Source organism: Akebia trifoliata, chromosome 8 (genome assembly GCF_017979445.1).
Source record: "Akebia trifoliata isolate Shusen 1 chromosome 8, ASM1797944v1, whole genome shotgun sequence".
Taxonomy (NCBI): Eukaryota; Viridiplantae; Streptophyta; class Magnoliopsida; order Ranunculales; family Lardizabalaceae; genus Akebia; species Akebia trifoliata.
This window is the reverse complement of record NC_141382.1, coordinates 40,862,256-40,887,774: the sequence shown is the minus strand read 5'-3', so window position 1 is coordinate 40,887,774 and position 25,519 is coordinate 40,862,256. Positions and strand designations below refer to the sequence as shown.

The 25,519-nt window shown below is 33.9% G+C and overlaps 1 protein-coding gene across 3 annotated transcripts; it reads right to left on the bottom strand.

Moving 5' to 3' along the window:
• Positions 1–18,298: 18,298 nt before the first annotated feature.
• LOC147396836 (cucumisin-like) lies at positions 18,299–22,843 on the bottom strand. Of its 3 annotated transcripts, none has more exons than XM_086452078.1 (7): positions 22,625–22,843; positions 21,488–22,501; positions 21,240–21,407; positions 20,247–20,341; positions 19,915–20,152; positions 19,192–19,703; positions 18,299–18,809 (listed from the first exon to the last, which is right to left on the bottom strand). In XM_086452078.1, the coding sequence occupies exons 3-6, from the start codon at positions 21,266–21,268 to the stop codon at positions 19,310–19,312; spliced, it is 756 nt and encodes a 251-aa protein (XP_086308204.1). In that variant the 5' UTR covers positions 21,269–21,407; positions 21,488–22,501; positions 22,625–22,843; the 3' UTR covers positions 18,299–18,809; positions 19,192–19,309. The 3 variants fall into 3 exon arrangements, with proteins under 3 accessions (XP_086308204.1, XP_086308205.1, XP_086308206.1); XM_086452080.1 differs by having other exon boundaries at positions 18,300–18,809; positions 20,247–20,338; XM_086452079.1 differs by having other exon boundaries at positions 21,240–22,501.
• Between the last annotated feature and the right edge of the window lie 2,676 nt (positions 22,844–25,519).

Below are 25,519 nucleotides of genomic sequence, written 5' to 3'. Positions count from 1 at the left end.
AGCATTAGTCGTGTCTTCCATAACGTAAAAACCATTCGAGAAGGACCCCAACTTTGCAAGAAAATCAGCTGCTCTATTTGTTATTCTCCACTGAAATTCAAAAGAGCATTCCTCGAACCATTGGCTTTGCTTTACAATTTCCAGCAACACTTCTTCATACTTTCATGAAGTCTTGATTTCCTTCTTAATGCACTTGATAGAGTATAAAAAATATGAAGAAATCGGAATTCTTTTAACTTCTCTTACTCTTGCATACTTCAAAACTTCTAAAATTGCTTGAATCTCTATGTAAATAATGTCTTCTGCCCCTGTTCTACTCCAGCTTGCAAATAACATCTTCCCATCAGTGTTTCTACCAATGAAAGCAAATCCCACACCCAACATCGACCTTGCAACATTTGTTGATCTTCGCCACGCCCTCTGTTGGTCGAACCCATCTTAAATGTTTAATAATTGGTTTGACCACATTATAGCAACAATTCCAATTATTAAAAATTTGGACACTAATTTGATTTGAATAGTCTTCAATATTTGCTCCATCATGCCGATTCTTAATCATCTCTTCCACTTGTTTCAGTAACATTTCCTCTGGAGTATTATTTTTAGCAAAGATTCTTTGATTTCTCTCTTTCTAGCAATAATAAATCGTTGCACAAAAGGAAGAATAGAGCATTGACGTTATCTCCTCTTCTTGATAGCACACACTTTTGATCACTTGCATTTCCTCCTTTATTCTCCCCACTCCTTCTCTACTTATACCCTACTTCATCAGACATTGCTTCCAGATGCAACAAGTATAAGGATATTGGAAGAATAGGTGGTCGTTAATCTCTTGATGGCTCCAACACAATACACATCGTGACACCCATTTGAACCTCCTCTTGTTCAGATTTTCCACCGTCAATAATTTTCGATGAATTGCTAGCCAAGTAATAAAAGAAAATCTCGGAGTACAATTTTTATTTCATAAAATCCTTTTCCATCCCACAAAATCATGTCTTACATTTAACATTGCATATGTTGATTTCGTGGTGAATTGATCATTCGATGTTAAGCTCCATATTATTTTGTCCCTCAAGATCATCTTCAGAATCACTTTGGAAGATATAAGTTCAATAATAGCTTGCATACGTTCATTGTACGGCCTTGGAAATTCCCACCTTCTATCAACAATAAACTCTCTAATCATTGCATTCTCATGACTGTCAAACTGGTGTACAACTCGATTATCAAATTTGGAGATAATAAATACTCTCTTCATTTAACCAAGGGTGCCGCCATATATGAATTCCTTCTCCATCACCAACTAAAAAACGCACATGTTTCCGCACAAAATTTCTCTCCCTTAAGATATCTCTCCATGCCCAAGAGGCATTATTTGGAATTTAACAATCCCAAATATCTATTTCCCCCACATATCTCTTCCTCATCCAATCCGCCCAAAAAGTTTTATTCTCCACCAACCTCCAAAATAATTTTGCCATCGCAATTTTGTTTACATCCCTTAGAAGTCGAATGCCAAGACCTCCTTTATCATAAGGTTTACAAACTCTAGTTCAACTAGTTTGATGAATAGAAAGATCAAGAGAAGGATCACCCCACAATAAGTTGTTAAGGATATTCTCAATTTTTTCAAGACACTCACAAGAATGTTAAAAGACGCTGACCAATATAATTGGAAGCTAGATAACACTGTTTTAATTAATTCTAGTCTTCCCGCATACGATAACACATTTACTCTCCACCCCTCAACCCTCCTAATTACTCTATCAAGCAAAGGTTGACAAATAGTGTGGGTTAATCTAGATGAGAATGGCAGAAGACCCAGATACTTGATAGGAAGATTACCTTTCAAAAATCCCAAGATAGAAAGAATACTATTTTGATTTTTGCAAGATTCACTGAAAAATATCTGGCTCTTTGATTCATTAACTTGAAGCTCAGAGATATTGTAGAATAGATTCAGAACATCTTGAATAGACGAAGTTGGGGAGATATCATTATTTGAAAAAATTAGAACATCATTTGCAAAAATAAGATGGGACACTCCCGGAACGCCAAAAATACTAGAGATACTCAGTTTATTTGAGATAATATTCTAAGTTAGAATACAGGAAAAAACTTCCATAACCAAAGTAAATAAATAAGGAGATAAGGGATCTCTTTGTCTCAGGCCCTGTTCACTTTAAAAACCCATAAGAAGTGCTATTTATAAGGATAGAAAAACTTGGAGTAGACACACATTCCATAACTCAGTCTATCCAACCTGGAGGGCCTCCAAGTTGGATAAGAATTGATTTTAGAAAGTCTCAATTAACACAATCATAGGTTTTTCTAATATCAATTTTGGCACAAAAAGACTGTAGAGATTTTGGACTATGAAAATTATGGACCATTTCATGGGCAATGAGAATATTATCTTGGAATTTTCTCCCCTTAACAAAAATTGACTGATTTGAAGATATGATATTAAGAAGATAGAAGATTAGCCTATTTGCTAATAATTTGGAGATAATCTTATAGATAAAATTGCAAAAGGCAATTGGTCTAAACTTTTTGAGACGCTTGGCATTATCTTCCTTCATAATCAAACAGATTAATGTGGCATTGATTTCTTTCAGTAGCGTTCCCTTCTTGAAGAAATCTATCACTGCTCTACAAATATCATCACCAACAATATCCCATAACTTGATGAAAAATTCACACCCAAATCCATCCGGTTCTATAGATTTATTTTTTGGTGAGTAAAAAATGACAGATTTAGTAAATTTTTTATTACTTAATGGCCCCTTATTATTATTGTGCTCACCACTTTTTATTTATTGTCTAGGTCAACATTTATATTCTTGAGCGCACTGCTCTTTATTTATTGTCGAGCTCTCCAATATTTATTGTTGAGTTCGACATTTTTATTGTTGAATTCGATATTTTTTAGAAAATGTCAGACTTGACATAGTAAAACCAAATGGGGAGTAAAGTTGCTGGAAAATAAAGCAATAGAAACAAATTTATACTAAGACATAAGAGAATAAAGTCATTAGTGATTAGAGTAACTTATGATTAACAAATAAAACTATATTTAACTCCATCCTTTTTTGCATTCAACCTCAAGGGCTTGGTGTGAGCTCCTTGGGTTGGAAGATATGATATGAAACTTGAAATAATACTATAGTGCATTCCATCGCTCATTAATGTGTGAAGTCTCTACTACCAAATATTTAGATTAATCATATTTTAACTTAATCTCATCTAGGTATAAAGTATCCAAGTTAAGCATATGAGGTGTAAAGATTCATCTAAAGCTTTGATCCACTGGAGTTAGATAAAATCTTGAAGAGAATCCTAAAAATATAAAGAACATGGAAGGATAAAGACATAAACACAGAAATAAAGACTTGCTTCTCTCACTAATAGAGGGAGTCTAGCCTATAGTCATTGTAAGGATACAAGAAGAAGTAATGAAACCAATACTTGTATTCATGTGATAATCAATATACACTATCTCCTTCTTGAGAAATTATATAAAATTGTTGAAATAAAACCTATTTAAAAAATGAAAAATTACAGAGGAAATGCCAAGGGCATTGAGGGGGGGGGGGGGAAGAGAGAAGGGACAAGGGCCTAAGGGATTTTTCCTAATTGGAAAAATGATCTATTTATAGACTTGAGGTACGCTAGAAGGATCCAAAAATAGCCACCATCACTCTTAGGTATAATCTCACGTGCGGAGCACACTGGAGCATTTTTAGGGCACTCCATTCAAAAAGGATTGCACCACATTAAGCTGGAGTCATCTTGATCTCCAATTTTGCATGAAAGCTTAATTGGTCTTCTAGATTGTAATACATTCTTGATTGATTGATTTGGTATTCATCTTGATGATTTGATCATTGACCTGTATAGTGAACACATGTAATTAGTTTTCTGATAAATAAATTTATTTTGTGTAATTAAGCCTAATTAGTATGGTATAATATGAAATGTGATAAATTGAGGTTTAATACACATATTTATGTAATCTAATAAAACAAGGTCAAAAATCAGATAAATGCATGGAAAAAGTACAGATAAATTAGTGTTTTGAAACATTGATCACACCCCTAAATTTATCTTTTTTCTGGTATCTTAGAAAATAACTTTACCATTTTCGTAGGTATCTCGACTGCATTTAGCAAATATAGTAAACCCTTAAACTAGTAGGTTAACCCTAGTAGACAAGTTTGACTCATAAGGATTTGCAGATAATATACCCACAAAATTTGACATAACTTTTGAAGTAATAATGGTCAAAATCAAAATTTATATTTAAAAACACAAGTTCTTTCAAGATTTGTCAATCATTTGAAAGTAATAGTTGGAATAGAGTCTCAATTTTTATTTCTCTATGACAAAACTTAGACTTAAATTGACCTTTAAGAAATAATAATTCTAACTTGAAAACTTTAAAGATTCAATTTCCTAGAGTGAATTCGAAAAAACTTTCAATCTACCCAAGAATAGTTGGATTAACTTGGGGTTTAATTAAAAAATTTGCATCCTATCTGAAAGCGCCCTCGATCCGCGGGGTGCGCGGATCCGCTTTTGACCCTTGAGGTTTGGGAGTCGCCACCTAGTTATTACGGTCTAGGAACCGATCAATGACTCTAAACGGATAAAAACTAATCTAAAACCAAAAGAAACTGAATTCGGGGATCAAGTTACGGGGTTGGAAGGTGTTAGGCACCAACCCCGCCCGGCCGAAGCCGGTCTCTACTAAATTCCCAAGTAAATTACATTGCTAAAACCTAGATAAGAAAATAAATAAAAATAAAAGGTTTACCTTTCCGATGGCAAGGACTTGGTTCCCTCAGATCTGACAAAAAGAACTCCTTGTACCGTGCTCCCCTTGCTTCGTTCTGCTTCCGGATTTGACTTCGGATTTCCGAGGCAAGGTATCTCCTTGTTTTTGAATCTGAACTCTTCAATTTCGTTGCGGATTTGAGGGTGTATTTAGAAGGCTTTTGGGTGTTTTCTAGACTAAAATTGAAGGAGGGATGTTAGCTAAGGAGTTGGGGCTCCAAAACTAGGGTTTATGGGGGGCTAGGGGAGCTTCTAGACCTACTTCTCTTAGGGTTTATGATTTTATCGAAAATAGGGTGTGAGCACCTCTATTTATAGATGTTTTTAGGGGTTGATTTGGATAGAGTTAGTGTTTAATTAGAGATCTTTTAATTAGAGTTGTGTTTTAATTTGACTTGTTTTTGGTAGAATTGTGTTTTAATTAGAATTGTTTTAGGTAGAATTATTTTTAAGTTAGAACTCTATTAGATAGAGTTATTATTTAATTAGAATTCTATTATGACTTTTGGTCTTATTTGATTGACTTTTAATGTTTTGACTTTAGTCTTAATTGATTGACTTTTAATATCTTGACTTCAGTCTTGCTTAATTGACTTTAATTTTGACTTCAGTCTTGCTTGATTTACTTTTGTTTTTGGAGAACCCCCCTCCATTATTTCTTTAATTCTTTGGACCCCCAAATGGAGGGGTCCTTAAAGAAATATCCCACGAACCCTCAACGATTTTGCCTGAGAGTCCGATTAATCGATTTTTTAGGTTCAAAATTTTAAATTAATTTCATTAATGTTTAAATTTAATTATTTAATATTTTATTTATTAATTTCGAATTTTTTAATTATGAAAATTGTGAAATTACCGTTTTGCCCCCGGAGAGGACTTTTCACGTTTTAAGTCGGTTTTTAATGTTCTAGGATGTTTTAGAATCGATTTTTCGTAAGGAATTCAATGAGAATGTTGGTTTGTGTCATTTATGAATATTTTTATGTGAAATGATTGTGAACTTTACGAGGGGCATTTTCGTAACTTTGTCAAATCCTGTTAAAATTGGAAAAATGATTTATTTGGTTTCGATTTGTTATTTTATGTGTTTGAGAGAGTTTTCCTAAGCGTAACGTAGGCTCTAGGGTTGTTTTGATGTCATGGGTATTTTGGTAATTTGGTAATTTTTAGTGATTTTTATCGTGAAGCTTCTTTTTGGTCTGCAAGATGATGATTTCTATGTTTCTGGGGTCGTACTTTCCTAGCGTAGCGTGGTTTCTAAGGTTTTGTCAATTCGAGATACCTCATCTGGATTTCTGAAACAAATCTGGTAACAAAGTAAAGCAATGGAATACACATCCATCATTGGGAATCCTTGCGATCGGGTTGACGAGTTGATTAATCAGGCGGATGCAAAAATGGGGTGTCTACACTATCTAGGGTAGTGGGAAGTATGAATGTTCATTTTATTACCTCTTAGGTATTTTATCTGTGATATTCCAGTTTACTCATGTTTTACACTTATTGACTTTCACCCTACTGAAATTTTAAACTTATAAACTTCGAATATTTCTTTTTCGCTTCGAGGGATCTTTTTTTCTTACTTTTTTGATTTCTTTTTCTTTTCTAATCCCTTTTCATTTTTTTTTTCTAAGAAAAATATGTAGTCCTTTTCAAAGTACCTAGTCTAATTCAATGGTCATTTTTCAATATATATTCAACTAATTTGTTTTTCTTTTAATAAGCCAACCGAATTAACAAGGAAGTCAAAGTTCATGAAATCCAATTTTTTCCTTATACCATAGGTAGAAATAAGGTAAAAAGCCTACTTAGTTCAACCTATACTTTTGGTAATCTCGTTAGGAGTAACTACAAATAAAAGGTAATTTCGCTCTAAATTTGGCCTAAGAGAAATACAAATGGAGACTCTTGATCAAAGCTTCCAACTAAAGATTGATTTAGTATTTTTAACCAAGTGTTTAAAGATACAAACTAAGATCTTGAACAAAATACAACAAAGTTGTTACCAAATATTTTTTAAAATTTTCAATTTTTTATGATTTTTGGAATAGAAGAAGAAAACAACAGAAGATAGGTGGAAATTCGACCCATACACCCCCAAACTTAAACATGATATTGTTTTCAATATTTCAACATGCACATGCATATGCAAAATTGAAATTGACAAAAAGAAATAAAGTGGGTTGGATAGCACCTGAAAACGATTCTATAGTCTTGTTGATACTTAACATAATGTCTCCTAAACTAAGACAACACACCATTCTCCACTGTCGCAGCATATGTTGTATGAAGTTGAGAAGTATTGTGCTCATAACCTAAGTCAATGATTCATATTCTATATTAGATAAACACGCAAGACAACATAACTATTAAAAGTAAAAGGGTAGGTTGCCTCCTAATAACGCTAAGTTTTATGTCTTCATCTAGACTTATCAGAATTGAGGGTTTTAACTTGATTACATGGATTGCCTCTCAAACAACGCTAAGTTTAACATTTTCAATCAGACCTATGAAAAGGTGTTATTGAAAGAAATTTTTCTGTCATCAAATTTGATTGTTACCTTAATTAATTTTCCATCCCGTGTGTAACTCAGTCAAATTTTTATGGCTCGAAAGATATAGAAATTATGTTACAAAACACTCAACATCCTACTTAAGTCTTTCTGAGTTAAAGAATTCACCTCTTTGATAAATTGTTCAATTACCATGTTCCTTGCGATGATGAAGATTATAGGATCGATATTGTCCTTATAATTTTGTGAAATTATAGGTTGGAAGGAGCATAGGTTTTGACTGATTTCTAAAAAGATTTTACTATTGGTGGTGATTAGACTCTTAGGAGCTAGTGTAAATTGAGGATCAAAATTGGTCTTCATTTTCTCTAAGACAAGATTGTCTTTTGAGAATAAATTGATAGATAATTACAAATGAATTTCTTCTTCCTCGAGAGGTTGTTCTAAAGATTGGCTTTGTGAGATTTTTTTTAAGGAATGGGTCACCCTCTTCTAAAGAGATACCTTGTTGCTCTAGTTGTAATTCTATCTTCCCTATGACTGGTGTTGTTACTTGATTGATGTCTATTTTGACTTCAAAGGAAAGTGGTTATCAATTATGGATAGACAGTTACGGAATTCTTGGGGAAATTAAAATTGGTAACTAAAGGTATCTTTGAAGAGTGGTGGGTTTTCTAGGATTGGTGTATTCTCATTTTCGAATTGATCAAACTTTCATTTTTCTTCTAAGGATAACTTTATGTGCCTTAATTGGGTCTCCATATGGACTAGGGCTTGAACATTTTCTTGTTATTGTTGTTGAATGAATTGTTATTGTTGATTTAACAACTCCATTATGGCTTCTAATGCAATTGGTGGTTGAAAAGCTGAAGTAGGACAATTGTACATCGATTGAGGCTCTATGAATGATTGAAATGTTGAGTAAGGTTATTGAGAAATCATTGAGTTGTCGTGCGTATGGTTGCCGAAAAAATGATTTTGAGTGAACTTGTTCTATCTATATGAGAAATTTGCAAGAGACCAACTTTCCAAATGATATGGTTGACTGAAAGGGTTAGAGGTTGGCGTCAAATAGCAATTATACTCATGAAAGATTTGGGTATGCCTATTCCTTATGATGGATAAGTTTGGGCAACACTCAACTACGTGATCATAACTATCGTATAAGACACATAAGGATCGTGTTCCTCCATCTACTCTTATGACATATTCAGACTTATGGAATTGGTTGTGAATTAGTGGCTTTTGAAAAGAATTGATTATATCATTTAGACTATTCACTTTACTCAATATGTTCGACGTGACATATTCATAACCATTCTCCATTGAAAGATCAAGAGATTGAATTATTGAATTCCTCAAATGTTTATTAAGCTCTCAAAATACATAGTCGATTAAACAATCAAAAGAAAAAAATACTAGACCTAGATAGGTTGCCTAACTCTAGGTAGCTCCTAACTGGGTAGAAATTGTGCAATTAGCCTTCTGACTTGATTATATTAAATCAAATTTGGATTTCCAGATCGGAGGTGGCACATAATGAATAAGCAAGAGAACTCTTAAGTTGTATTCCTTTCTAAAATAGATTGAGTCTATCCCCTCAAAGGACAAGATCTTATCAGATGCCAAAGATGAATAAGAAGCACAATCGACACAACTTGAAGCGAATATCTCCTATTGAGCTCGTGGGCCCTATAGTTAAGTCTAATTGATTTTAATTAGTTTGATTGGGTGATTAGTGAATTAATTATTCTAATTAGAGCAATGAATTGGTAATGACTTATAATCCTTATCTTTTGGTGCCATCCATAGGAGATGGGTGCTTTTACTAATCTTAATTAACTAATCCACGTTGTGCAAATTGGAAAATAACAAACAAAGGCAATGAGTAATCTACTAGCGATGAGATGCGTGAGTGGATCAAATTTACTTTCCTTGCTAGACGGGGTAAAGATGAGTTGAGTCAACTTAGGCAACCAATTTTGATTTTGGTGTATGAACCTAAGGAGCTATGACGGTATCGTTCAACCGTCATCCTACTCTGGTCTATTACAATCCAAGCCTTCCTGGATAATTAATTAACTAATGAAAGTTTATAATGTTTCTGATACAAATGGATCTAAAACAGAAAAGAAACCTAATTAAAAAAATACAGAAAAATAGAAAAAAAAAATACAACAAGGTGGAATGAATCTTGGATCTAATGGATTAATTTGATCTTCTTGTCTAAAGATTTCTCCAACTTATAAAAGAAACAGAGTTTTAGAAACTAAACCTAATGTTACAATCTAGAAGATAACTTAAGAAGTATGTCAAAATTAGAGGACTCAACTTTCTAGAATCAATGTAGTGTAGTGAATATTGATTGTGTCACATTGAAACCTTGAGATCTATGTTTGGAATTTTTCTGTAGATCTTAAAATACCTCATTGGTTATAATGAAAATATTTTTTTTTTGATTTTCTAATTATTTTTTGTATCGATAGAAAATAGAAACAAAAATAAAATAAAGAAAAACAACAAAAGTAACTTCAAACCAACTTAGAACAACCACATATTTCTTCGACAATAGTACTAAAATTCTAATGTCATCATTGTCGTCTCATCATAAATTAATATTTTGATATTCTCTTTAGCTTGTGGATAAATAAGGAATCAAAGCCAAGAGAAAGGGGGGATGTTACTAAGCTAGCAAAATGAAGTTAATCTAAGTTAGAAATTTAAAATCTATTTTTATATTTTTGTGAAACAAAATGTAAAGTAAATGTTGTTGGAAAATAAAGTAATAGAAAGAAAATTTATACTAAGAAATAAGAGAATAAAACCTTTATCCTTCTTTGCACTCAACCTCAAGGGCTTGGTGTGAGTTCTTTGAGTTTGAAGATATGGCATGAAACTTGAAAAATACTATACTTATGACTTTTTCATTCATTAATGTGTAAAGTTCTTACTACCAAATATCTAGATTAAACATATTTTATCTTAATCTCATCCAAGTATAAAATATCTAAGTTAAGTATATGAGGTATAGAGATTCATCTAAATCTTTGATTTATTGGAGTTGGATACAATCTTGAAGAGAACCCTAAAAATATAAAGAACATGAAAAGATAAAGACATAAACACGAAAATAAAAGCTTGCTCTTCTCACTAATGGAGGAAGTCTAGCCTATGATCATTGCAAGGATACAAGAAGAAGTAATGAAACCAATATTTGTATTCATATGGTAACCAATGTACACTATCTCATTCTTGAAAATTATAGAAAATTACTGAAATAAAATCTATCTAAAAAATGAAAAATTATAATCGAAATGCCAAGGGCATTGGGGGGGGGGGGGGGAGAAGAGAAAAAAGGGACAAAAGCCCAATGACTCTTTCCTAATTAGAAAAATGATCAATTTATAGACTTGAGGTGCTCTATAATGATTCAAAAATAGTTGCCATCACTCTTAAGTATAATCTCATGTGCATAACACATTGGAGCAATTTTAGGGTGCTCCATTCGTAAAGGACCGCTCCACATTGATATGGAGATATCTTGATCTCTAGTTTTGCATGAAAGCTTGATTAGTCTTCTAGATTGCAATGCATTCTTGTCTGATTGATTTGATGTTCATCTTGATGATTTGATCCTTGACTTGTATAGTAAACACAGGTGATTAGTTTTTTGATAAATACATTTATTTTGTGCAATTAAGCCTAATTAGCTTGGCATAATATTAAATGTGATAAATTTACGTTTAACATAGTTATTTACCTAATCTAATGAAGTAAGGATAAAAATCGAGATAAATACCTGGGAAAAATATGAATAAATTAGTGTTTTGAGACACTGATCATGTAAAGATACTAAGCGTGCGTAATTTTTAGATCGTGCGTGCCAAATTTGAAGAGATGGAATCACGAGGACTAGGAAATAAATAGATGAAATTGGTAGAAATCAGGAGAGTACCGCACACAAGCTTTCAACTTTTTGCATATTTGGCGCTCATCATTATGAATCCACAACAATCAAATGACGGATTGTTGAATCGGGTAGATGTAAAAATGGGGTCTCTTCAGGACTAATTAGAAAAAAATCCCTCTAGTTTTAACTAATTTTCCCGTAATTATATGCAATTCCCATAAATGTTGATTAAATTGAAAAAAACTCCTTACTAAGTTAGAAGGAAAATTATGTCTGAATCAACATTTTTGACACCTAAAACCATGATTGGATGAGATATGGATGCATTCTTTTTTTCCCAGAAATCGAGGTATCCAGTTTTCTTATTTGACTAATCCTCGAGAACATACACTCCCCTTCCGCCCCACACAGTAGGTAATATCTGGGATAAATTTCGATGAGGTGTGATCTTGGTTATTTCACCAACGATTTTGGGTTTGACACTGGAATGGAAATCATAAAATTTTAAGAACTTTCTAAATAATTTGAAAAAGAAAAAGATATTTTTCACCCTCGAATTTTAATTTTAAATTTGGGAGTTTGGTAGTTGTCCATTTTCAAAAGAGTCCAACTAGCTTTGCTAATTTAGTAAGGATTTCACCCTTCCAAAGGGTCCTTGGGCTAAACTTGTGGCATCCAAAAACATGACCCAATGCTTCAGGTTGCTGAGGATAAAATTCTATAAACGTTGAAAAACAAATCCCCAAATATTTTAAATTTTAAGTTTGGGAGTTATGTGGAACATTACTTTCTAGTAAGCTGTAAACTATTTTAGTAGGGACCAAAGACAGAGATGGCTAAGATTTCTTTCACTCTTGTCTTCCTAGTCGCCCTCCTAATTTTCTCAAGTTTGTCATCTTTGCCACTAGATATAATTTCTGGACCCACACCCAAAATAATCTTGTGATGTATTTTCTTGGCCCAATGACCCAATTCATAGTTTGGTTTGTCATTGTGTATATGTGTGACTGCCTTCTAGCCATTGGGTCCAGGTTTTTGTTTTTGAGAAATTTCTGCAAACGTTATCAACTTTTGAGAAAATTCCCATTTTTGCAGGAGCAATATCGCAGGTGTTTCTAGTGACTATCTCGCAACTAAAAAGTAGCTAGATCGCTGATATTTTTTTTCCAAAGAGACAATCTCGTTGGTTATAGAAGTGATGATCTTGCAGGTTCACTACTTGTAAACCAAATCGCCATTATATAAACCAACAAGATTGTTACTTTGAAAAGAAAATTATGAGTTATCTAGCTACTTTATAACTATACCTATGAGACAATCACTTGAAAAACCAACAATCTTGCTCTTCATGTTTTGGGAATTAAAATGAACAGTTAGCCAGAATCAAAATTTCATCATATTCAACTCAGGAAATGTTAATTTACCCTTTTTCCCTTCCAAAGAAGGGCTTGAAATGGTTTCAGATCAAGGCTTGATATCTCGTATCATTCATGAACGAGACAGAGTTCTCTCGGATGAGAGAAACCATTTAACTCGGTTCATAATTATTTATTAATATATATGCCAATAATTATAAATTTATGGGTCATTAAACTCTTAATAAACCATTTAGAGTTAGTTGTCCATTTTAATTAATCCGCAAATAGTATGGTTCAATTTCATTACACCCAAGGGTGGAGCCAGGAATTTATGTCAGTAAGGGAGTACCAATATAATCGAGATTTCCTTCTATCTCAATGATGGTTGGCCAATATATTTTTAATTATATTTTGAGTAGGCATTTTCAAATCAATCTACATAGTTTTATTAAAAAATATTAATTAACTAATTAATTATATATTCTACTAATTGTATCTTGATTAAATGATTTATCTTGTTCGAGATGAGATGATTCTAACAAGTCAACTCGGTATTAATGGGGGTGAGACAAGATAAAATACCAAGATCTAAAACCATGAACGTAAGTTACTAACACAAAGTGAAAAAAATGCTATATTTGTCGGCCTAAGGCCGTCGAATTTCATAAAATTCGATGGACCAAGGCCTCCAATTTTTCATTGTCAATTTTTTCTTCTACGGTCCGAAACCGTCAAATTAATGGAGGATGGAAGAAATTTGATGGCTCTAAGCCGTTGAATTTGAGAACATAAAAAATTTCAACAGCCATGGGGCCTCGAAATTCGGTTTCTAAACTTTGTGGGCTTTGGTCAGTCGAATTTTCTTGTAAAAAATTACAGTTTTCACGTATAACGCAAGAACGAACAAACAATAGTCAATGTGACTTGTCCATCACATTGCACTTGTCCGAGATTCAAGAAGAGTAATTGGATATTTTGAAAATCATGGTCGAGTTAATTGGGGTTTGGTGGTTTTATATAAAATAATCAATTTTTACTATTTTATATGTTTCTGATATATAAACAACAATTCCGTAACTGAGCCTTATTAATCCTTTATTATAATTGTAATAAATTCTAAAATTAATTACAAAATATCTTATTTTGAATCCAACACATCTAGAATTCATATGAATATCATTTTATTTTTTAAATGAATTATTATTTTTGGTCACAATTACTTGTAAATTATATTTTTGAGTCCATCATGATCCCACATTCATTTTTTATTCAAATTTATCAGAAATAAGCTAAATCCAAGATATCCTAAATTCCTTTTTTTTTTTGTAACAAAAAATTGTTACTATAAAACTAAAAATGAATTTTAAAATATTATCTAGCCACCAATTAAAGCATATGACTTCTACGGTGTACAACTAATATTGATAAATAATATAAATTTTTAGAGTTGTGCTGGAGTGACCTCAAAGCTGGAACCTCATATCGCACTTCTTTTCATGAAAATGGATAGGAGCCACAAATGCTTTTTCACTCATATCTCGATGAAAGAATCTATGATGCCCATTCACTTTCAAGTGAAGAAGTGTTATATGAGGTTCCAGCTTGAAGTCACTTCAACATTATTCACATTTTTATTAACATACACTTTCACGTCAAGAAGTACGATGTGAGGTTCTAGCCTGAGCTCACTTCAACATTCATTATTAAAAAACACTTTTAGGGTATGTTTGATTGCGTGAAAAATCAAAGTCCATGGATTTCAAAATACTTGGAAAAATGGTGGTGAAAAAATGGTAAGGAGGGAAAAGTTAAAGTATTGTTTGATGCTACTTTGAAAGAAATAAGAGAGAAAAAATAAGAAGAAGAAGAGAAAGAAGAAGATGAGGAGGAAGAGAGAGGGGAGAGAATGTGGTGGTGGTGGTGGTGGTAGTGGCGGCGGCCGTGAAGGTGAGGGAAAAAGAGAGAAAGAAGGTGGCCGATAATGGTGACATCCCCGTCACCATCACCACCGTCGTTGTCACCACCGTTGCCGTCACTATCACTACCGTCATCATCACCATTGTCGGCCACCACGGCAATGGTGGTGACAACGACGGTGGTAATGGTGATGGGGATGACGGTGAGGTTGAGTGTGATGTTGGTGGCGGTGGTAGGGAAGAATAAGAGAAGTGTGGGGAAGAAGAAGAAGATATATGGGTGGGAAACTGAAATCCATCTAATTTTCCTTTCCAAAATATCTTCTTGTGGGAAAGTGAAATCCATGTTTTAGAGGATTTTTTGATTGGGTGGAAAATGAATTTTCATAGAAAAATACAATCAAGTACATGAAAAATGTCATTTTCCATGTACAATCAAACATACCCTTAATTTCCTTACTGAGTAAGGAAAATTCTTTGACTGGGGCGGAGCTAGTAAGGGGCAGTGGGGTAATTGCCCCCAATAAATTATTTAGGATATTTTAGATACCCTTGCTTTTTTATTTTAATTTAAGATATGTAGACACCACATTTTTATCTAAACTAAGCCCAAGAGCTCCCAAAACAGCAGAGAAAGGCTTAGACCAAGTCAAGTTCAAAAAGCTGTAAGACCCAAGGCTTTAAGATTGTTTTAGAGGCCAAATTTTGCTTGATCGGGGGTAAGCAATGAACCAAGGTCCTTTTGGCTTAGCCCCTTACTCACCGAAGGACCAAGGCCCTCTTGTATTGGTCCCTCACTCATCCACAAATCCTTGCATTTTTGCTTGGTCCCCTACTCACCCAAGGGCCAGACTGTTATTTTGTTATTTTCTAGAAATTCTAACCTATGTGCTACAGATTTTGTTAAGGTGTTTTATCACATTGACCTTCACTTATCCTTCTTTTTCCAAGGTAATGCAAAATGAATTTTTTAACCCTCTCATAAAGCATGCATTACTCCTCCTACCTATGATACTAACGACTAAGGAGATTAACTGCCAAAGGAGAATGTCCAACAGGGAGCAAGTTCCCACTAAAAATTGACTTTAGTGTACCAGCTGAAGTTTCCACAAAATTATCAAAGATAGCTGCAGTAAAAAGGTTGTGGATGAGTACTTAAACAGTATAAAGAGATTGATATATACACACACACAACAGTCTACATGTACATTCAATGGGTTCTGATAACAAATCCATGCCAGTCATATTTAATCCCCCATCTAGAAGCCTTCTAAGTTGTTCTAAATCTACATGAGATCTATGAATCCAAAAGATTAATCAATTGTAAAAGCATGTAAAATAGGTACGTATTGATTTCACAGAATTGAATAAACATACACATGCTTTCTATGTAAAAATTGATTAAGTCCTATTGCTTTATAAGACCTTTCATCAAAACCATCAATCCTATTGCCAAAACCCTAATAAAAAATATGATCATTTTAATCATGTAAAAATCGGCCCTAAGCATCAGAACACTGTCCAACAGCCACAATGCCATGGTGATCCCATCATATATGATTTCTCTCATGGATCTATTCCAAGTGTTTGTTTTTTTTCTCTATACTTACAAGAAACTATAAAATAAAATAAAATAAAATTGTTACAAGCAACAATAAAATAAAATTGTTACAAGCAACAATAAAATAAAATCGTGCTTTGATTTAACAAGGGTTTGGATTCAATTTGAGATTATTAGAAGAGAGTGAGAAATCTTGCTTATTTTGAGATTGAGAGCAACAAAGAAGATTGTTTGCTTTATTTGTTAAAACAAGATAGAATAAAAGATTCTTACTTCTTTAATATTCACAGAGACGGATGTTTTCTTTTGCTCACAGGGAAAGATCCATTATAATGAAGAGAACTGAGAACCAGTGATAACTAACATATAATATGATTGCTTGCTTTCTCAGTTCTTTGATTTTTGCTATAACTAAGAAATCAAAAAATGCTTTGAAGTGGGTTGTTTTATGGATCTCTATGGAGGTTTGAAGCTGTATCACACTAATTTAACCTAAAAAAAATCTGAAATTTAATTTTAAAGATCTAGACATGAAATGAGTTTTGAATTTTAAATTATGAAATAGAAGACAGAGACTTAGAAAAAAAGAGGAAAAATGCATAGATATGTAAATAAATTATTTCAAAGCGAACCAAAAACCACTGAACAGTCGAATAAAGTAAGAAATTTTAGCATCAAATTTTTGAAAAATAATCTTTGGTACTTAAAAAAAAACTAAAACTACCTCAAATCAACAAAATAAATCCTTCAAAATATCCAAAACAAAGAGATGAACCTACAATACTTCAAACCTAAGGAGATATCACAAACACAGAACACCATAAGATAATCAATCACAAAAAAAATACCTAAAACCCGAGATGACCATTACCAAACCCTAGAATCACCATTTCCTTGTAGGACCTGACCAACAAAACGGGATTCACAGAAGCTCTCAAACTTTGTTACAAACATTCCAACTATTTACAGATCTAATAGATGGATTTAATATAGAATTTCTTAAATTTAATTATAAAGCCATAAAGCAACGCTTGAAATCTCAGAAGAAAACACAAACTTCATGAATAAATTAGAAATCATAAGAGGAAAAACAAAAATTAAAGAGAGTTCGTACCACTACAATCCGAACAACCAAGAAGATCGGGAGAAAATGAGAGAATCTAAAAAAACTCCATTGAAGCTGATGTTTTTGATTCGAAGTTTTTGAGAACATTGCTTTCGTGAGAGAGAGAGAGAGAGAGAGAGAGAGAGAGAGAGAGAGAGAAAAGTAATGCTTTGAACATATTATATTATCTGAGATTAGAGATTGACGGTTAAACACATAGAGTTAGGGTTTGAGAGAGGTGAGTGTTGAACGGAGATAGAAATTTTCTAGTGTTCGAGAGTTGATTCAATGAATCTCCTACAAAACAAAGGTTTCGACGGCTAAGATCTGTCATAACTATGAGCTCTAACTGTTAAATTTCATGGAATATATACGACTAAATGCATTGCCCATGAACTGTCATTAAACCCTAAACGATAGTCATAAATTGTGGTATATTAACGTACCTACACTATGTGAAAATACCCAAAATTCGACGGCCCAAAACGTCGAATTTTGGGTCAATTCGACAGTCTTGACCGTCGAATTGGAACATCGAATTAGGGCTTGTCGAAAAAATATTCGGCGGCTCAAAACCATAGAATTTTATAAATAATCGACGGTTTAAGACTGTCGAGTATATCATATTCGACGGCTGTAGGCCATCGAATAAATTATTTTCGACAGTTATAAGCCGTCGAATCTGTAATTATATCATATTATCGACGGAATGAGACCGTCGAATTATTTTAAACACCATATCTTATTGAACTCATTTTTTCATGCCCAAATGTTTTTGTCTTCAACTTATACCTGCAAAAAAATCACACATTCATATTCATATCCCATCCACATCGACATTCCCATCCCATCCCATCCACTCACATCTCATCCCGTCCACTCTCATATTGAAGAATAATAAGATTTAAAAAAAAAAAATTTACTTATAGAAGTCAAAGTTATAAATCACATGTTGGAAGAATTCCTGAGATCATGTTCATATACATCAACATAATGAAATCTGAAAAAAAAATCCCACTTTCAATATTCCATTTCTTAGAGGATGGTAAGGTGCATACGGCATTAGCACCCGCTACATGGGCAGAAAGCTCTGTTGCACTTTGCAATATCACCAAAACATGAGAAGATGGGCATATGGGCAGCTTCACAGACTGAGAAGATGGGCGGCTTCACAGATTGATGCAACTGACAAGTCCTTGGGGAGCTGTGTCATTATGCCATCACAGTAAGGTAACACCTCTTCCAATGCCTTGCATATGCCCCAACCACACTGACGGTGATGGCACAAACGTCAAAATGCAATGTCTCCCCAAGCTGTTACATCCAGAACAGCTACCAGACAAGCCAAAAGAATTCTGCGCAAGTCGTTCACACTCCCTTTAATGGCCGCCCGTTGGAGAGGAGTTAGGTCATTGATATCTTTCAGCTTGTATTGCTTGAGGAACTCATCATCACCATCATCAGATGTTTCATTAGCATAGTTCATAGGACTTGCTTCTTTCGTCAATGTGTGGGCCACGTCCAATGTTGATGATCACGTAAATAGCAGAGAAGCATGGGCAGAGAAGCATTAACTTGCCAATGGCAGCGGAAGGTGTCCCATAATTCTGTAAAGCGTAAATAGAAACTTTGTGAGCATTAACACCAAATCAGGACGAGAGGATGAAGAGAGATTAATAAATATTAAAATTTCGATAATTAAACAGACCAGCCAATCCCATAGGCCTGTGTGAATAAATTTCCTGGGGATAACGACGTCTCCGATGGATAAGGAGCTGTCCCCATTACCAGAAGTTCCAAAATGGATGATCCCAAACACGTTGAATAGATCCACCATTTGTTGTGCCATGAAATTCATAAAATTCGACAGACCAAGAGGTCGAATGGGCATCGAATTTTTCATTCCCAAGATTAGGACTTATAAGGTGATCAAATGGATAAACATTTAAACAAGATGAACGTTATATGAAGCATGAAGTGTACTCTCACCACAAATGTCTTCTCATTGCCTAATGTGACATTGCTAATTATTTGGCGATCCAAACTGTTTGCAGCAACAGTTAGCATCCATGGTGCACCATTTGTAACAGTAACCAAAGACGGGCCATCATTTCCCGCAGAAGCAGATGTAAGGATACTCTTTTTTCATGGCATGAAATGCTCCTATTGCAATAGCATCAGAATCATAATCTATAGGCGAACGACCAAGTGAAACAGATAAGATGTCTACACCATCATCAATTGCATCATCAAAAGCAGCCAAGATGTCAGCATCAGCACACCCTCCTATCCAGCAAACTTTGTAAACAGCGATCCTCGCAGATGGAACAGCTCCTCTCGCAGTTCCTTTAGCAAGGCCATAGAGGCTTATGTTTCTCACTTCACGCCCAGCCACCGTTGATGCTGTGTGCGAGCCATGCCCTATTGTGTCACGAGGAGACTTTTCTTCCTGTTCCCCAAATGATTTGTCGGCTTTATAAAATTTCGCACCTATAATCTTACTGTAATTTCCATGGCAAAAAAAAATCAAATCAAGCACATCTATTTCTAACTTAATTAATCTATAAACAACATCTATGTTGCACAGATACTTCAAAATGAATGTAGACCATGATATACCCACAACACGTCCCAAATAAACATAGACTTGCATTAAACTGAAATCAGTTTTCTTTGTGGTTCATGTGCAAAATTTGATTGAAGAAAACTTACTTGTTACACTTGAAGTTTTTGCAAACACCTTTCCATTTACTTGGGGGTGGGCCCATTCCTTCATCATTGAAGCTTTCCAATTCTGGCCAGATTCCGGTGTCAATGATGCCGACAACAAGGTCACTCTCAACTTGAGGAAGTCTCTTCACAGTAGTTGGAAAATTCAAGAAATCCCATGATCTTGTTGTGTGAAGTTGGAGTGTTCTACTAGGAAAGACTGAGAGCACACCTTTCAAGCCTACAAGTTTGCATTTGATAGTGTTGTTATATTTGTTGTGACTATTAAAAGATTTAGAAAGGAAGAAACATAGTACATGTTCCACGAGTATTACCAGCTAGCTTTTTTAGCTCTTGATCTGTGAGATTGGCTGCAAATCCATTGAAGCTCTTACCATAGCTGTAGATTAAGGATTCCTTTGTCGAGCTACTTAAACCATTCAACAAAAAGTAGATTAGTGTCAGCATTTTAGATGTTCAAAGGCATGGTTTGACATTTAAATATCTTTATCGACTCTAAATAACAGGCATTCTAGTGTTATTTTGAAATTTATGACTGTTATCCAACATTAATATTATTTTTAATGAAGTTCAAATTTTAAACTTCAAACTTTATTTTAAAACATATTTTTTCCATATTTATTTTTGTTCATCTGCAGTGGGTAGCCCGATATATCATCACTAACATTATTTGAAACTTTGTTCCAAGGTGTCCCATAATTCTGTAAAGCGTAAATAGAAACTTCGTGAGCATTAACACCAAATCAGGACGAGAGGATGAAGAGAGATTAATAAATATTAAAATTTCGATAATTAAACAGACCAGCCAATCCCATAGGCCTGTGTGAATAAATTTCCTGGGGATAACGACGTCTCCGATGGATAAGGAGCTGTCCCCATTACCAGAAGTTCCAAAATGGATGATCCCAAACACATTGAATAGATCCACCATTTGTTGTGTCATGGTTGCAGCTTCCTCTATTCATACAAAGAACCATGCATAGCTAATTAGCTTAATCCTCCCTCCAAAAACAAGATTGTTTCAAAGAAAAAATAAAAATAAAAATCTATATATCCAACCACATATATACGATAGGAGTACGTAGAAGCTAAAAATGTAGAAAGCATGGGTATTTATGATTAATGATTACCATATGCCAATGTATAAGAAGATGATGGAGCTATTAATCAGTGAACTAGAAAAGGAGGAACAATGTAATAGTATAATGTGAAAAGGAAAAATAGTAATATAATATTATTATTATAATTGCAATTAACTTTTTAAGGGGATTATTCTGGAGTTCTATTTGCATTTCAGAGGTGCTTACATATGATTGCAATTACTAGGACTGGTCATCTTTGGTAGGAAAGCTTAAAATTCAACCTGCCTTCACCTACTCATTATCTATCTGAAAATTATCACTCTCTCCCGTCAACTCTAATGGCAAGCTCTTCAAAAACCATGGATGGCTTTTAATTTCAGAAATAGTTATCCTCTGCAAAGAAATCAACATAGATCAAATTAAGATTAAAGTTGAATGGTAACTTGTATTTAATAAGGTTAGAACATGAGTACCTTCTCTGGGTTAGCCATGAATATACAAGATAAAAGATGTTTACATTCCATCGATACTCGCACATAGTTTGGAATCGAGTATTGGGCACTAAGTATCTGCTGCCATAAGTTGCAAAGTTTATAAACTCAGATCATATCTCTAATATTAATGATCAGAAAGAAAGAAAGAAAGAAAGAGACTGAACATCAAACAACAGTAAATTAAAATTAAATACACCACACCAAATTCTGTCAATCAAACTTAAAAGTGCCGGTGGTCCCTACTTAAAAGTTTTCACCGTCCCCACGTATCAGAATTTTTCTGACAAACCCAGCCAAAAAGGGTCTTTTACCTTCATTTATCCCCTTATAAACTTCATGAAATTAGAGAGTGATACTCAAAAGCGTAATTCAGATTTCAGGGTTTTGAAGGTTTGAGAAAGGTATTGGGAGAAATCTCGAGCTGTAATGTATTTCCCAAGGATATGAAACTCTGACATCATCCATGGACGTAGGAGAGGAGCTGCCCCAACCATGTAATATACACCTCATAAACATTTGCAGCAAATGACCCAACTAAGTTATTTTCAGAAAGGATACAAAGGATACAAACATTAGATCCAACATGTAAGCAAATGCAAATAACAATAATAACATTGACAACTAGCCCATGAAGTTACCAAACAAAAGGTAAAAAACCTTCTTACCCCAAGCGTTGTCTTGACTTAACCCTCAAAATACACGACAATGACTCCTAGGCCATCTAATCACCTCACCACAAAGAATATCAAGTAAAGTCCCTTGGGGTCCATCTCTATCCATTAGCTCAGTCGAAGAGTCAATGATCTCATCGATACAGATTGAATAATACTCCATATCTGGCTTCTCAGGATCTACTAGTGCTCCTTTGGCGTAGATCACATTCCTTCTGAAGTTCATCAATAAGCATACCCTACCATTATTCAATGATGGTAATGATTCTGATACTGGTTCTTTACCTCCTCGCCTATTAGGAATTGTGGAATTTGATGTCGCCTATAAAATAGAATTATTATTTATGATTAGATATGTAAGTTAAAATCCATCATTTATATGAATTAAATATTAATGAAAAATTAAATGAAGAATCTCTAAAGTTAAATTGTTTTTACATCTTACCTGAGTAGAAGGACCTCCAACTTCAAATGTAGATGATTTTTTCTTCTTGTGCTTGTTCTTGTTCTTCTTTTTCTTCTTCTTATCTTTCATTAGTGTATGAACTAGTTGAGTTAAGTTAACCATGTCTCTTTCAAACTTATCCGTATAATTTCGACTTTGAGTTGTATAACGTAATGAAGTCTTTGAAACTCCATCCCCCATGCCTCTTATTCTGCCTTTTCCATCTTTCCCAAACACCTATGCACAAACTATGATTAATATAATGTATGTAAATAAAAAAATTAAAATTAAATAATCTAAGTCATACATATAATGGAAATAGGATCATGGTCGATATCCTTATGGGTAAAACTAGGATCTTCTTTAATAAGATTGTTTAATTGACCCTATAAAACAATGAAAACATTACGATGATAAGTAATTTTTTTAAAAATAAAAATAAAAAATTTGACCAAAAAAATGACATCACTTACGAGAGATTTGGCCAACTCAGGAGTGAGAGCACTACCATCACTCCTCGTATGACTATCGATGAAAAGCTCTGTTCTTGTGGGATACCGACCATCCGTCTTATATTTTTTCTATTTAGATAAAAAATGTGCCACATAAAAAATGCATACAATCTTAAAAGCAATACAAATTAATAAACATTTGAAACAGAGTATGTAAATTAATAATTAGATTAATACTTACCATTTCTTCTGCCTTTTTTGCTATACCCTTTCTACCGGTTGTGTGTGGAGTTTTATTTTGCTTACGAAGCTTTTTCATTTTATCACATTTTTTTGGTCAGTCGATGTCGATTTTAAATCAACAAACTCCTCCCAATCATCCTGTTTGATCCATCTACTTTTGGGCTTATTCAACTTTCGCTCTGCATCAATATTACCAACTCTGCAATATTCCTTCCCCAATCGATATTTCCAATCTCTCCATGCATGACCAGCTTTCTGTAGGCAGAACTTTTTGTAGTTCTCAGAAATATCGTAACGGGACTGTCAAAATATGAACAAATAAATCAATTCTAATATAATGAAAATATTCATCATTATTACAACTAATCAATAGAATATTTAAACTACCTGGAGAAGACGTCAAATAAGTTCAAGCAACTCCGTCGGTACCTTCCTCCAAGAAGAATAGAAAGGTGGCACGTGTGCCATCGCATAGCGGCCTATATTGGTCGATAAGTCTGTCGAATTATCCCTAATGCATTGCCCCATAGCATTGAATTCCACATGAAGACGTGAATCAGATGATGAATGTGGATTCGATGTCGACAAACTCTGATGACTATCTCGTGTAGGAATCGAGGGTGTCGAGCTATCAGAATCCGATGTCGACGAGCTATCAGAATCTTCTATCAACGTCATAAGGTCTGTATGGAATAACATTAAAAAAAATAGTATAAATATTTGAAAGCAATAATATTAAAAATGAAAGCAATAAATCAAATGGTGAGTTAAATAACAACCAAAGTAGAAATATTACACAATATCAACAATGAATTTGTATTTGAAAGAAATAAAAGTAGGTCATTACTATTATAACACACTATTTTTCATAAATATATACATAACGTATCAATATAGTTAGTTTTCATAATCATTTTCAATGATATCTTCTTTAAGAACAGATGATAAAGCATCCACGTTACTTGCTGCAAATGCTAAAGGATATTCAAAAGCGTCTACATCTTTATTCAATCTCTTTGGAGCTTCTAAAATCACGTGCCAAGCTTCCGTAGGCCGACTTTGATCTTTACAATAAAAAACTTGAGTTGCTTGTGAGGCAAGAATAAATGGTTCATCGTCCACTTTTGTATTTCTCATCAATCTCTCTAGATTAACATATCGTAAATTTGTGTCTCGATCAACCATATACCCATTTGAATCTTCTATACGCACCCAATCACAATAAAATACCGTCTCTTTGAAATCTAGGTAGTCCAACTCAAGTATTTTCTTTACAATACCATAATAGGTAACTTCTTCATCTACATAGTTCGTATCTCTAGCATTTGCCCGGAAACTCGTTACAGCTTTCATTGACACCCCAGAGTTTTGTGTTAATAAATTCATTTCATATTCCGCTGTATAGAAAACATACCCATTTACTGCATATGCGTTATATGAAATTGCAGAAGCATTTGGGCCGATAGCAAGTCTTTTTGTGATTGAGGGGCTGAAATCGTCATGTAGTTGTTCTCTAACCCAATGAGCGTATGACATTTCTTTCTCTACTTGTGAATTGGTCTTTCGACTATTAGCTCTTGATGCAAGACTTTGAAGGTATTTATTATATTTCCTATAGAAGATAGTATGAATTAATGAGGTTTAAATTCATATAATATAGAAATAAATTTGAGTTGTTGCTACATACTTTTCCCATTGAGAATTCTCAGCAGACTGACGAAGTACCCATTTGCGAACTTGTTCGTACTCCACATTATTCAGAACATAACGTTTCCCATTCTTATCAATAGGGTAGGCAGGTTCACAGCCATCATTCATAATCATATGTTGGCCTCGTTGATGACTTCCTATTTTACGTAAATCATCGGGCTTGTAATGCATAGCATACATCATTGCTTCTTCCATAAGATAACATTCTATGATAGAACCTTCTAGGAATGTTTGGTTCACCACATATCGTTTATAACTCTTCATCATCCTAATAATGTTTTACGAATTAGACAACGATAAGACAAATAAAAATATTCATTACTTATTGATACATCCATCGATATCTAACTGGTCCACACATCAGCGCTTCCTCCACCAAGTGCACAAGGAGATGTATCATAGAAACAAAAAAAGAAGGTGGAAAATATTTTTCGAATACACACACTGTTTCTACAATACGTCCTTTAAAACTTTGTAGCTCCAAACGATT